We start from the raw sequence: 14,237 nt of genomic DNA, 5'->3' as shown, positions 1-14,237 counted from the left end.
CCCATTTTTAAAAATGGGAACTGGAAGGTGTGCACCATCTACCAGGGGATCACACTCCTCAGCCTCCCTGGGAAAGTTTATGCTAGAGTACTGGAAAGGTTGTGTTCAGCCACCCCAGTGGAACCCCTCGTGGAACCTCAGATTCAGAAGGAGCAATGTGGATTCCATCCAGGACATGGAATAGTGAACCTGCTCTTTACTATCATGAGGATCCTGGATCGGGCACGGGAGTATATCAAATCAGTCTATATGTATTTTATGGACATAGAGATGGTATATGATTGTGTTCCTTAAGGGATTCTTTAGGGGCTACTGGTAGAGGATGGGGATCTGGAGCTATCTCTTACCAGTGTCCTACCCTGCACTGCTACAAACAATGGGGTAAGTAAATAAAAGAATTTAAACGAGTCACAAATATCTATAAATCTATAAACAGCTTCATAAGCTGTCATATGCACTGATCAGCTTTAACATTAAAACCACCTGTCTAATATTGTGTAGGTTCTCCTTGTGCCACCAAAACAACTCTGACCCATAGAGGCATGGATTCCACAAGATCTCCAAAGGAGTTCTGTGGTACTGGGCAACAAGACGCTAGCAACTGATCTTTTAAGGTCCTGTAAGTTGCCTCCATCAATTGGTCTTGTTTTTCCAGCACATCACATTGATGCTCAATTAAATTGAGATCTGGGGAATCTGGAACATCAAAAGTAAACATCTTGAACTCTTTGTTATGTTCCACAAACCATTTCAAAATAATTTTTGCAATGTGGCAAGGCACATTTTCTTGCTGGAAGAGACCACTGCTATCAGAGAATACCATTGTCATGATGGGGTGTGTGTGGTCTGCAACAATCTTTAGGTAAGTGGTGTGTATCAAAGTAACATCCACATCAATGTTAGGACCCAAGATTTCCCAGTAGAACATTATGCTGAGCATCATACTGCCACCTCTGCCTTGACGCCTTCCCATAGTGCATCCTGCTTGTATCACTTCTCCAGGTAAACGATACACACCCACCCAACTTCCACATGATCTGAAAGTAAATATGATTCATCAGACCAGGCCATCCTCTTCCATTGCTCCATGGTTCAGTTCTAATACTCATGTGCCCATTGTAGGTGCTTTCCATGGTGGACAGGGGTCAGCATGAGCTTTCTGGCCAATCCGTGGATGCATAGTCCAATACACAGTGATGCACGATGTGTTCTGACATCTTTCTCTCATTTCCAATGTTAAGTTTTTCAGCAATTTTTGATACAGTAGCTCTTCTATGAGATATGCATATACAACACAATGGAATATATACTGTATATTTCAACTAACCAAGGAAACAACTGAAGAGTTGCTTGCTTGACAATTTTATGTATATTAAATATGCATTAGCAAACTGACAACTCAAACAGCTTTTTTATGTAACTTATCTGATTTGCCATTGGCGTTTATTTAATATTATCGTGTTTATTTATGTTTTAGTGCTGAATAACATTACAGATGCTAAGTCCCATGAGTGTTCACAAAGTAGACTGGGTTATTTCATCCAGTACAAATAAATGATTTTAGTGCACACCACAGAAGAGTGTGTCCAATTGAGTTCATCTGGTTCTTAGTGACCACTGACCTTTAATTAGATTAGCATGTTTTCAAATTGTATGTTATGTGATGTTATGTCTCTATGGCCATTGATCATTTCAGTTGGTTTTATCCAGATACTCTGGTGATCCTCCAGCAACTCAAAGATTCAGGTCAGGTTAACTGGGATTCTAAACTGTGTCAACCTTATTTGTAATGTGCTGGTACTCCATCCAGTGTTAGTCTGAGCCTTGCACCCAATGCTGGTCCCTAAATTGGTTTAATTGGGTTTGAGAATGTTATGTTGAAACCTTTGTTACCATAGTTTTTGTCATCTTTGATTTTTGGTGTGTCTTTAAAAATGTATTTTTTATACATTTATCCATCCTGTTTCACTTCATTTCTGCCTGTGGTTTACCTGACTCTTCTGTTCAAGCCATTTCCTTTCACTTCTAGTTGAAGCCAGTGATTTTGTACTGAATTATCAAGTTCATTGGAGTAATCTCGACATTCAAGTGCAGACAACTCACTCAATGTTGGTAAAAAAGGGTCACTTAAAGGCGGTGTCACATTAGGTGACTTTTCAGAGATTTTCAGTCATTGGCCTACATTTACATAATGATGCACTCCCGTGAAGTACAGTTTTCTCATCTGACATACCTAGCAGCTCAATCCAACTAGTATGCAATACTCTCTGACAAAATCAAATGATTTTGTCTTTAGTCACTGGGGTGGGCTCTGTGTGCATGAAAACTGAAAACCAATGAATGCTCTCCAGGAAGTACAATGAATCTATTGCAGCAACGAGATAAAAGAAAGACAGAAAGGGCTTAGACCTCACAAACAGAAGAGAAGCACATCTGTCGATGTCTCATATTTTATGTATCACCACAGAATGGAAAAGAAAACAAAACAGGACTGTGTTTGAACTCACTGTACCTGTTAGCCCACCATACAGCACCAGTTCCATTAGGCAGCATGTTATTGGATATCTGAGATAAGGGCCAGTCGAACTGTCCTGGAAGATCAGCACACAGTTGTGTAATTTGACATGGCCAGTGATTTTCAGTCATTTAAACTGACATGTTCTGGCAACCATATCAGCAAGTCTGACATATCATATGGCTACAAGTCATGTAACGCAATGTTGGTTTAGGTGATGTACAGATGAGCAGGCTTACTGCTGGATCTCAGAGGAAAACATGCATCAAGAGCAGTTTTAACATTTTTATTATATATCTTTTGAAACATCAGTTCAATAGGCTTCAAGATAAGTTTATCATCAGCAGTGTCAGCATTGTGTTGTTTGGGATACACATAATGTCACTTAGAAGTTCCCCTACTAATCCTAATTTTGGGTATTGTGGTGATATGTATACTGTGTAGTACTTCTAGCCTCACTCTTGTGTTTATTTTGTGCTATTATGATGTTTACAGCAATTGGGAAGAATGTGTTGCCTTGCTAATTGTACCCATTTGTATCGTGGGGATGAATTAACTGGGCGGCACGGTGGCGCAGTGGGTAGCGCTGCTGCCTCGCAGTTGGGAGACCTGGGGACCCGGGTTCACTTCCCGGGCCCTCCCTGCATGGAGTTTGCCTGTTCTCCCCGTGTCTGCGTGGGTTTCCTCCGGGCGCTCCGGTTTCCTCCCACTGTCCAAAGACATGCTGGTTAGGTGGATTGGTGATTCTAAATTGTCCTTGGTGTGTGTCCTGCGGTGGGTTGGCACCCTGCCCAGGATGGGTTCCTGCCTTGTGCCCTGTGTTGGCTGGGATTGGCTCCAGCAGACCCCCGTGACCCTGTGTTCGGATTCAGCGGGTTGGAAAATGGATGGATGGATGAATTAACTTTCACAAGTGTTCAGAATGTGTGGCTCCGATAACCATACTTTTATATTTTTTGATGTTGTGCTCTGTGTTAGCATACTGTTTTAGTACTGCTCAGAATCTGTGATTTTGCTTGCTGTTTTTGGGCCTGATGGCCTTGTATGCGTTGTATGGACTTGTTAACCTCATTTTTCTATAGTGTTACTCTCATCATTGATATGTTGTACTGTGTACTATGTATGGCTGTGTTAACCACACTTTTGTGTTGTATGGTGTTATGATATTTTTATTGCATTAATAGCTATATAGTGTATGTGTAATGAATGGTGCTGTTCTCCTCTTTTTTGTGTTATAAAATTCACAATGTGAGCATCAGAGAATCAAATCATACTACTGCATGTTGTGGCCGTGTACTATATTTTAGTGTGTAGCGATGTCTTTATGATTGTTCAGACTATTCAACACTACTATTCATAGTCTTGAGTGTAGTGATTGTATGCCACATCTGGTACTTTTGCGTAATGTCACGTTGGCGTGCATTTTGTTCAGAATGTGTAAACTTATTAATTGCACTGTTGATTCTGCGAGGCACAGTTAACCTCCCTTGTGTTGTGAGACTTTCATCATTGTTTAATGGCACAGTGCACTATATATGGCATTGCTAATTGTACTTTTGCTTTGTATTATGTTGTGATGCTTAATTTTCTGAAAGCATGGCTCTTATACTCACACTTGCATGTATTGTTAGAGCTGTGTTCTGTTTTTTGTGCTATGACATTTTTGGCACTGCTAAAAACATGGGACTATTGGGTGTGTGGGTGTTGTATAGTATGCATGACACTGTTGTGTTGTGCTGATGTTTTCAGTCTTGACAGAACTCCTTGTAGTCTGCACAGCAGCTGTTGTACTTGGAGCATGAAGCATTGCAGTGGCAAGGCAGACTGGGGTTGTAGGCTCCACAGCGCCCCTTGCAGGTGGTGAAATCCACTCCTACACAGTCACATGGCATTCCTGACTGGCCACCTTCTATCCCCAGGGAGGAGCTTGGCTCAAACATCATGCCATCCCAAGTAGCTGCAAAATGAAAAGAAAGCATGTGAAATTGAGATAGTTGTAGCCTGGTAATGACACAAAGAGCACTCTGCATGTGACTGTGTGACTTTCTCTTTATGCTCTATGCTGAATGCCAACATTTATAGGAAAAGTGAATGAGGCAGTTGGGATAAATGAACTAAAAATAGCATCTCTTCAGATTAGAATAAAAAAAAATGAGAAATCTGTCATCACAGTCTAGAAGGCATGAGTATGCAGCACTTTCGTGGTCATCAGTTACATTCTTCCCCCCACTACGGAGGACATTCACATAGCTTAACTGATGAACTGAAACACATATTGTCTACATCTAATACAGAGAAAAATCAGTGACCTGGACCACCTCCAAGGGAATCAGCTCTTCTTCTCTGACACATCTCTTGAACCCATGTGTTGTACTCTTCACATAAGAAATGCTCTTCAAGCAAATGTTCAAAATGAAATGAGCTACTAATGACTGAATGAGGAATGACTACTAATTCAAGTGATACAAGTGCTAATTGAAAACAACTCACTTGGAGAGGGCCAAATGTAAATACTAATTTAGCTACATTATCCATCTGTTCAGAAATAATGGGTATATTTAGATTGTATTGTTAACTGGAGGCAATGGCAGCTCTCCAGTACTTCCCTTCCTCTGTTTAAAACAAATGAAATTTAACGGGTATTAGTTTTCATGAAAGTCAAAAAAAAAAGGATAACCGTTAATTACTTTATATGGCACCTTATATGTTGAACATGAATCCCAATCTGTGCATACAGAGTGGCACAAACTATACGTGCAGACAGACTCAAGTACACTGCTTACCAGAATTGCACCATTTGAGGCAGAGGCTCACCATAAACTGTTAACTGCTAATTGCATGCTAATACTTCATGTGACAAGTAAATTTGCTTACCGCTGTCTTTGACCTCCACTTCTATAGGGTAATGATCAGAGACATCTCTTGCCTGAAAAATTCCAAAGACATTTTAAGTTGCTGGACTCCATTTTATATACCATCAAATTTAAATGGACAGTCTTTTTAAATGAGTTCAGGAAATGTTTGCATTTGAAGTTCTTTCTAGGGCTCCTTTGTCCTGTAAAGGCACCTTGTTAATGAGTCCAATATCAAAACCTGGCATGGATTCCTGAAAGTCAGTGTAGAGAAAGCTGCAATAAAAGTGTTTAGTTATTTTATGAGAGAAAAAGGATTGAGGGACAGGGGCACAGTCACTACATTTGTGATGATACCTGCCACCTGAAAGATACTGGAAGTGATGTGGCTAATACAGCACCAGGTCGCAGTGGTCACATTATAATAGTGTCAGTTCTACCTAAAGAGCAACTGAGCCTAAAATGGTTCCACAAGGCTCCAGGAAACCGAGTTGTAGTCCTGTCCTGGTCACTATATGCTTGAACTTTGTATTTTATCTCTGTATCATCCTAGAATCTTTTTCAGGTAATCCAATGCCACTTTCTAAAGATATATTAGACTGGTTGGTAAATCTACACGGATCAACCACAACTTTAAAATCACTGACAGGTGAAGTGGCTAAGATTGATTATCTTGTTACAGTGGCACTTGGCAAAGGGTGGGATATATCAGGCAACAAGTGAAAAGTCAGTTATTAAGGGTCATGTGTTAGAAGCAGGAAAAATGGGCAAGCGTAAGGATCTGAGGGACTCTGACAAAGGCCAAATTGTAATAGCTAGACGACTGGGTAAGAGCATCTCCAAAATAGCAGGTCTTGTGGGGTGTTCCCAGTATGAGGTGGTTAGTACTCACAAAAAGTGGTGCAAGAAAGGAGAACCGGTGAACTGGCGACAGGGTCATGTGTATAGGGAGCAAAAGCTAGCCCATCTGGTCCGATCCCACAAAAGATGGGATGTAGCATGTAGCTGCATGTTGAATAACTCAATGCTGGCCATGAGACAAAGGTTTCAGAAAACATAGTGCATTGCAGCTTGTTGCGCAGGGGGCTGCATAGCCGCAGGAATGGTCAGAATAACAATGCTGACCCCTGTTCACCACCGGAAGCACCTATGATGGGCACATGAACGTCAGAACTGGACCACAGAACTACAGAAGAAGGTGGCCTGGTCTGGTAAATCACATTTTCTTTTAGATCATGTGATCACCCAGGTGTGTGTGTGTGTCACTGGGGAAAAGATGACAGCAGAATGCATTATGGGAAGAAGGGGAGCTGGCAGAAGCAGTGTGATGCTCTAGGCAATGTTCTACTTGGTAACCTTGGGTCCTGGCATTCATGTATAGAGGTATGTTACACTGACACACACCACCTACCTAAAGATTGTTGCAGATCACATACACCCCTGCATGGCAATGGTATTCCATGATGGCAGGGTCCTCTTTTAGCAGAATAATGTGCCCTGCCACACTGAAAAAAATATTCAGGAATGGCTTGAAGAATATAACAAAGAGTTTAAGGTGTTCAACTCAATCTGATTGCTGGAAAAATAAGTCCTATCCATGGAGGCTCCACCTTGCAACTTACAGGACTTAAAGGATCTGCTGTTACAATCTTGGTGTCAGATACCACTGTGGTACACTTTCAGAGGTTTTGTGGAGTCCATGCCTTGATGGGTCAGGGCTGCTTTGGTGGCACAAGGGGGACCTACACAATATTACGCAAGTGGTTTTAATGTTGTCGTTGATTGGTATACAGTAATCCCTCGCTACTTCGCGGTTCACTTTTCGCGGATTCACGACTTCGCGGGTTTTTAAATACAAGTGATTGCCCGCCTATCGCGGAAGTTATGTTCCAGACCCATCAGCAACAGGAGAAAATCCGTGATATAGAAAGACCATATAAATAAACATTTTTTTAGTTTAAGCCTTAAAATACCCATCCCACATGCTTTAAACACATGTAAACTTATAAAACACACTTTGTTAACACATATGATATGTGGATGTCGGGCTAAGGATATGAGTAACATCTCACTATTATAAAACATTTTAACTTCACGCAAGACAAGACAGTGAGACAGGAAAATTGGTGATGTACACCTAAAAGCCTGATTGTACAGGCTTTTAAATTATTGACACGCAGAGCGACAAGCAGCACAAAGCCAACACAAAGTCCACTTCTCCTTAGCGTTCATTCAGCTCCCCACCCCCTTGACAATGCGAAGTGGCAGGAGCCTATTGCGCTTCCGGGGAGGAGGGGGTTTGAGCGAAGGTGCGTTCAGCTCTCACACACCCACACACCCACACACACACACACACTCCTCGAGCAGAGCGACAAGCAGGCATTTTGGCAGAAGCAGCACAAAGTCCATTTCTGCTCAGCGTGAGTTCAGCTGCCCCCCTTCACAAAGCGAGTGCAGACACATTGACGTCTGATCGCTGCGTGCAGGCAGTGTGCAGTGTTGGTCTGAGGTGTTTAAGAATGTAGAAAGTGTTTAAGAGCATAGGAAGTGTTTATAAGAGTGTGGGAAAGGTTAACAAGAGAGTGAGAAAGGTTTATAAGAGTGTGGGAAGGGTTTATAAAGCCTTAAAATATGTATAAATAATAAAATAAATATAGGTCGCTACTTCGCGGATTTCACCTATCGCGGGGGGGCTCTGGAACGTAACCCCCGCGATAGGTGAGGGATTACTGTAAATAGGCTTGGTATGACTAGCAAACATTCTGGGAGTCTTTCCCATTTTGCACTCACTGCTGTCATAATAGGATCCAGCAAGATGCAAGCTTACAAAAAATATTGGATTAAGCAAGCATGAAAAATGGAAGGAAACAAATTTAGGAAATGATGGTACAGATGTTTGAAGCCCTATAGTATGAAGTCTGTTGGACATTTTCCAAACTATATTAATATAAAAGGCTTTTAAATAGTGCAGTACACAAGTATGTGCAGTACACAAGTAGAAATTTAGATTATTTTTGTATTATTCAAATGCATTAAATAGAGCACTGAAAGGATTAAGATACTGACTAAAGCTTAAAGTGTTGGGCTATTGTATTTATGTATAGGAGCAGCCAATGAGCCCTTGAGAGACAAGTGGTCCACTTACCTTATCATACAAGAGGCCTAGAGCCTTCTGGTAGTTGAATGCTGAGGCAGATCCAGGAATAATTGTGTCTGGCACCGTGCCACTTGCCACAATCCTGAAAAAGGTTAAATATGAGTTAAGCAGCTCTTATGAAAAATGTTTTGGCAATTATCCCTTACCTCCATGATGTTGTTTAATTAAACAAAATCACAGTCATTAACAAGAGATAACCACAATTCACTCTAGAGAGACAGACATCCTATCAAATATGTGAAACAGAACCAGAGTAGCAGGAGAGTGTTGGCCCAGGACAATACATGCAAAAATCAACCTGGGACTTGTGAGTAGACCTGCCAAATTAATAGGTTACATGAATGACATGCAACAGACTGTGAGATTCATCCATATTGATCCCCTCAAGTGGCTCATGACTCCCACTCTCTGCACGTCTCTCATGTTAGTGAGAATCCTTCTGTCTTGCTGCACTGTCAGTGTTAGGTAACACTCCTCTTCTGACACCTTCTCACAATTGATTGCTGTGACTTCTAACATGAAAGGTCAAATGACGAATGATACAAGTAACATTAATTTGGAGAATCTGTGTCAGCAGGGATCACTTTTGTGATGTTTCTTCTTATTTCTTTCATTGTTACTTGCCTGCTCTACAGTTATGATCAGAACTTTCCTCTGTCTTGCATCTAATGTTGAATTCCTGCTTGTACTACAACTTCAGTGTTGATTTATCTTTAGACCCCTTAGCTATGGCTCTCTTACCAGATTGACATCTTTCAAAGCATAATGGGGGTCAGTTCAATTTGTCTTATGCACTTACATTTTGGGGGAATAATTGTAGTCAAGAGATCAGCTCAAGAGTAAACAATGAAATGGTGTCAGCATACTGCAATCAGTGGTGGGTACCTGCAGATTTTAGGTTTGAAAGCTGGCTTTTGAGAGAAAACGCTAAATCATGAAAGTGCAGTCATCTTATTAATAATATACTCGTTGGCGTTCTTTGGAACCCAGCCCAGGAAGAGTAAATGCCAGCTAGATTACCAAGGGAGTTGTAGAGGCCCATGGATCATTAACAAACCAATCAATTTCTGAATAACTTCAATCACCAGGATTAGTCCTTCAGTTGACTCCATTAGTTGTGATGCTTGAGGAATATTAGTAGAGGATAACCGTTGTCACACATGTGCGATTAGGAGACAACTAAAGAGCCTGAATAATAGTAATTCCATGCCTGACCAGGGGGCGTCAAGTTGAATAACTATGAAAGGAATAACTATGAACTAATGAGATCTTGAAAAAAAAAATAGAAAACAAGTACAAAAATCAAATCTGCACCGTTCAAATCCCCAAAATTGTGTCACCAGCTATGTTGAGACTTCCTTGGCTAAGCAAACACAATCTAATAACTGACTAAAATAAAGTGGATTATATACAATGTAGGAAATATGGAGAGTCCTGGAACCCTTGATTAACGCTTTGGACCCCGGAAAGACTCAAAATAAAAACTGTGGGAAGTCTCTAAAAATAAATACATAAATAAAATGTTACAGTGTTATTAATAATTTTATGTCCATTATTGGGTTTGCAAGAAAATATGCTTGGACAACAGCCTTGTATTTTAGCTTTAAACCTTAAAATATTGTGCTTCTGCTGTCTGTGTGCTAAACTAAGTAGCACTGTAGCACAGGTCTCTAGCAGGACGGCATTAACGATGTTTTGTTTTGCCTGACCTCACCCCAAAAGCAAAGAAAAATTTCTGCTTATACATTTTGGATTTAATTAACCAAAACCCAAATTATTTACCAAAAATCAATGTCAAAGTTATACAAAGTTCTAATTCCCTGAATAAAGTTTATCGCTAACACTGAAATGGTTTTGTATACAAATCCAACATCTTGGATGCCGGAGGTTAGTGCACCGTCATCTTAAAAATCAACCATGTGACGACTTCATGAAATATGACAACTGGGTGTCACATGACAGCAACGGGGCAACATTTCAAACAAATATATGGCTGCCTCGCAGAAACATCAGTGAAACTGCTTTTCCCAGCAGGAAACTATATACCAGCATGAGAATAAATAAGAATAACTATGAACTAATGAGATCCTGAAAAAAAAAAAAAGAAAACAAGTGCAAAAATCAAATCTGCACCGTTCAAATCCCCAAAATTGTGTCACCAGCTATGTTGAGACTTCCTTGGCTAAGCAAACACAATCTAATAACTGACTAAAATAAAGTGGATTATATACAATGTAGGAAATATGGAGAGTCCTGGAACCCTTGATTAACCCTTTGGACCCCGGAAAGACTCAAAATAAAAACTGTGGGAAGTCTCTAAAAATAAATACATAAATAAAATGTTACAGTGTTATTAATAATTTTATGTCCATTATTGGGTTTGCAAGAAAATATGCTTGGACAACAGCCTTGTATTTTAGCTTTAAACCTTAAAATATTGTGCTTCTGCTGTCTGTGTGCTAAACTAAGTAGCACAGGTCTCTAGCAGGACGGCATTAACGATGTTTTGTTTTGCCTAACCTCACCCCAAAAGCAAAGAAAAATTCCTTATACATTTTAGATTTAATTTTTAAAAATTCAAATGAAACAATGACTATGTCCCAAAAGAAGATTTTTCAATGGAAACTTTTACTGCTGTTGCTGTGGACATCAGTAGTGCTAGGGCTAGTGAGTTGGCAGCTTTAGCTCTCCTGAACAGAAGTGCGCAGGTGTCATTAAAAGTGTCCTTTCTTTGTGAATCTGGTAAGAAATACATTGCTTTTACATTGCTTTTTCTGCAGATTACGTATGCATATATGGTCAAATTAGTCTGCTTAAGATATTTATAGAGTATAGTAAATTATGCATTCTAAAGTATATAGCTAATCATATATCCCACTGTAAGAGTAGAGTAACATTTCAATCTTTAGCCAGCACAGGGGTACTAACAATACCCCCTGATTACCTTCAATTAATAAGTAGAAACTGATAATATTTCTGCTATCATGAACTGCTGACATTTGTGTTTCTGTAGTGAAACTACACCTTGTATATCTTCTCTTAACATCCCTTTACCTACTGATGGACTTTGACCATTTAACAAAATAACGGCCATGAACACTGTCATGGTGTGACTGTTTCAAATTTTCATGTGTTATCTTAAGCCAATGTCACTCTACACAACTTTTTGTCATGGGGTATGTCAAATTTGCCGATCGCAGTCGCTGATCTCATTGCTGTACCATGTCAAATTACATGACTGAAAACTGTAGCCTATGTCATATTTATCGATTGAGTGTAAATCTTCCAGTACTTGTCCCTTTTTCTGACAGCCAATAGAGTGTTTTCTGATGGAGCTGGTGCTTTATGAAGGGTTAACATCTGCAATGTCTGTTTTTTTCCATTTTGTTATGTAAAATTCAAGACATTAGACAGATGACCTTCTCTTCTGCTTGTGAGCTTCACAGTCCTAATATCCTGTCGCTGTACCAACACTGTACAAAGGGTTAATAGCTATGGTATGTTCAGCCACATTCTCTGCCCTTTGTACTTTTTTCCAGTCTGTTTTAGTACATAAAATATGAGACATCATAAAGACAAGCTTCTGTTCTGTATGTGAAGTTCAAAATGCCCACATTCCTTATCCTACACCTTGTACTTTCAAATGAGCATTCACTGGTTGTCAGCTCTCCTCCGTACACAGCCCACCCCTCCAACCAACAAGAAAATCAGACAGGTTTGATTTTGACATAGCCAGTTGCAGACTAGTTGGTCTAAGTTCTTCGGTATGTCTTTACAGGAACGTGCTGCCAACTGCCTTCGACTGGTTAAGATCTGTAAATGAAGGTTACGAATGGAAATCGCTGGAAAAGTCATCTAATGTGACACAAGTTATTGATACATCTTAATTCAGATGGAAGCCACGACTAAGGTGAGAGTGCTGTCATGTCAAAATATTTAGGCTTAGCCAAAACTCTCTAGTCAAATTGTTTAGGTATTTTTTAGCAGTTTTTAATGATGATGTTCAGTCTTGTCCTTCTTCTGACATCAACAACTGCTCAAGAGTTAGTACATTACAGTCAATTGTTGGTAAAGTTCTACATCGTGGCATTTTTTTGCTTCTTCTTTGATATTATAATGATGATTTTGTAATGCTGTCTGACTCTAGACTTAAAGCAGATCACAGCTTTTGGCTGGAGCCAGGCTGCATTTGGTTGAAGATATCTGCCTTTTGTTGAGCAAAACATTCATCTGTAACTTATAACAATGCCAGAATCAATGTGAACTCAGTTTTTAGATCAAGGAAAAATGTTTGCCATACTTGAATTGTGAAAGAGCATGAATTGAACTTTTACATTGTTCTTCATTGTGTTCATGAGAAATTTCAAGTATGATCAGGATTTCTATTAAACACATGAAGAGTGATGTGTAGTTTCTAATGAACTGTGTATGAATGCAGTTAATTCACTGAAGCGTTCTTCACTTACATTAATCACTACATGGAAGTGAATTTACAATTATGTCTGTTTAAACCAAGTATTTTAGTAATACAATCAAATCTTCCAGCTATGAAGATTGCACTGAGAATGTTACAACAATGGCCACTGTACTCTGTCATTTGGAAATTTGCCGTCTTTATCTCTGCAACAAACTTGGTAGGATTTTTTTTCCCACAATTTAAGACTTCAAAGTCAAACTAATTGTAATTTCAATAAAAATAACTTTTCTGGGACAGTGCAGTGAATAATGTTTGTTCTTCATAGCATTTAAATCACAGTGTTGTTTGACTGGAGTCCAGACAGTGCGTCTCTTAGAGTCTGTATGGAATTTCAGTTGTTTCTTACTCAGAAAAGACAGACTTGTTAGGTTTACTAGAAAATCTCGCCCCAGTGTCAGCGAGTGTGTGTGAGTGTGCTGAACATGAAATTGGTGCTACACTCTTGGTACTGGTCCTGAATTCACTCATGCCTTAACAGACTTCTGCTCTCTTCTATTCTATTTGGGAAAATTAAACTAGAAAGACAGATGATTGAATAAATGAAAAAATGGGTGTCTTAAACTGATAGAGAGCTTCTTAAAACTGGCGCCTTTTGATGTATATAGCATACTAAGCTCAGATATAGCCAGCTTCATATTTGACGTATTTTAAAAGTGTAATTTGTAGCATTAACAATGGGTAGTAATCCTTTTGAACAAAGTCCTAACACAACTCCGTTTATGTGATGAAGGTAAAGTGTTGTATTTTGTCTGCATAACATTCCTTGCAATAAACATTCATAACTAAACCAGAGTAGTTACCTCTTTCAATGGAAATGTCAAGGAAATTGATGTGTCCATTCATTTCTTTATCCACCGTGAATTGGATTGCTCTATATCAGGATTAACATCCATTGCAACAGTATGAACACAAAAAGGATGTTTTTTTTTTTCATCTGCTCACATCAAACGACTACCCCAAGACATTTATTAACTCTTTCAGAGCAAACTTTTTTTTCCTGTTTTGGCCAAAAAGCTGAATATTTTTACAAAAAAACTCAGCTTTCTAAAAAGTAGACAACACAATGGTTTTATACATAAATCAGCATAAAATATTTATTTATGACCAATGTCTCTGTATTTTATGTTCCATTAGCCACTACACTATGTAAATTCACATACCTATTACACAGTACAGTCCTGCAAGGTATGGTGACATAAGAAGCAGCCAGTCGCGTGCCTTGCCACATTACACTGC

General features: G+C 39.4%; 1 protein-coding gene across 1 annotated transcript in view; it reads right to left on the bottom strand.

The window, feature by feature from the left end:
- Positions 1–2,787: 2,787 nt before the first annotated feature.
- Positions 2,788–14,237, bottom strand: part of LOC114660035 (deoxyribonuclease-1-like) — a 30,694-nt gene continuing 19,244 nt past the window's right edge. The window contains exons 7-9 of the mRNA XM_028812559.2: positions 8,513–8,606; positions 5,390–5,441; positions 2,788–4,472 (exon numbers count right to left, since the gene is read on the bottom strand). Of these exons, the coding sequence (XP_028668392.1) occupies positions 4,261–4,472; positions 5,390–5,441; positions 8,513–8,606 (358 nt within the window). The 3' untranslated portion in view covers positions 2,788–4,260. The remainder of the gene's footprint in view (positions 4,473–5,389; positions 5,442–8,512; positions 8,607–14,237) is intronic.

The sequence above is a fragment of the Erpetoichthys calabaricus genome, chromosome 11 (genome assembly GCF_900747795.2).
Source record: "Erpetoichthys calabaricus chromosome 11, fErpCal1.3, whole genome shotgun sequence".
Lineage (NCBI taxonomy): Eukaryota > Metazoa > Chordata > Cladistia > Polypteriformes > Polypteridae > Erpetoichthys > Erpetoichthys calabaricus.
The sequence above is the reverse complement of the archived record's forward strand: the minus strand, read 5'-3'. Positions and strand labels throughout refer to the sequence as shown.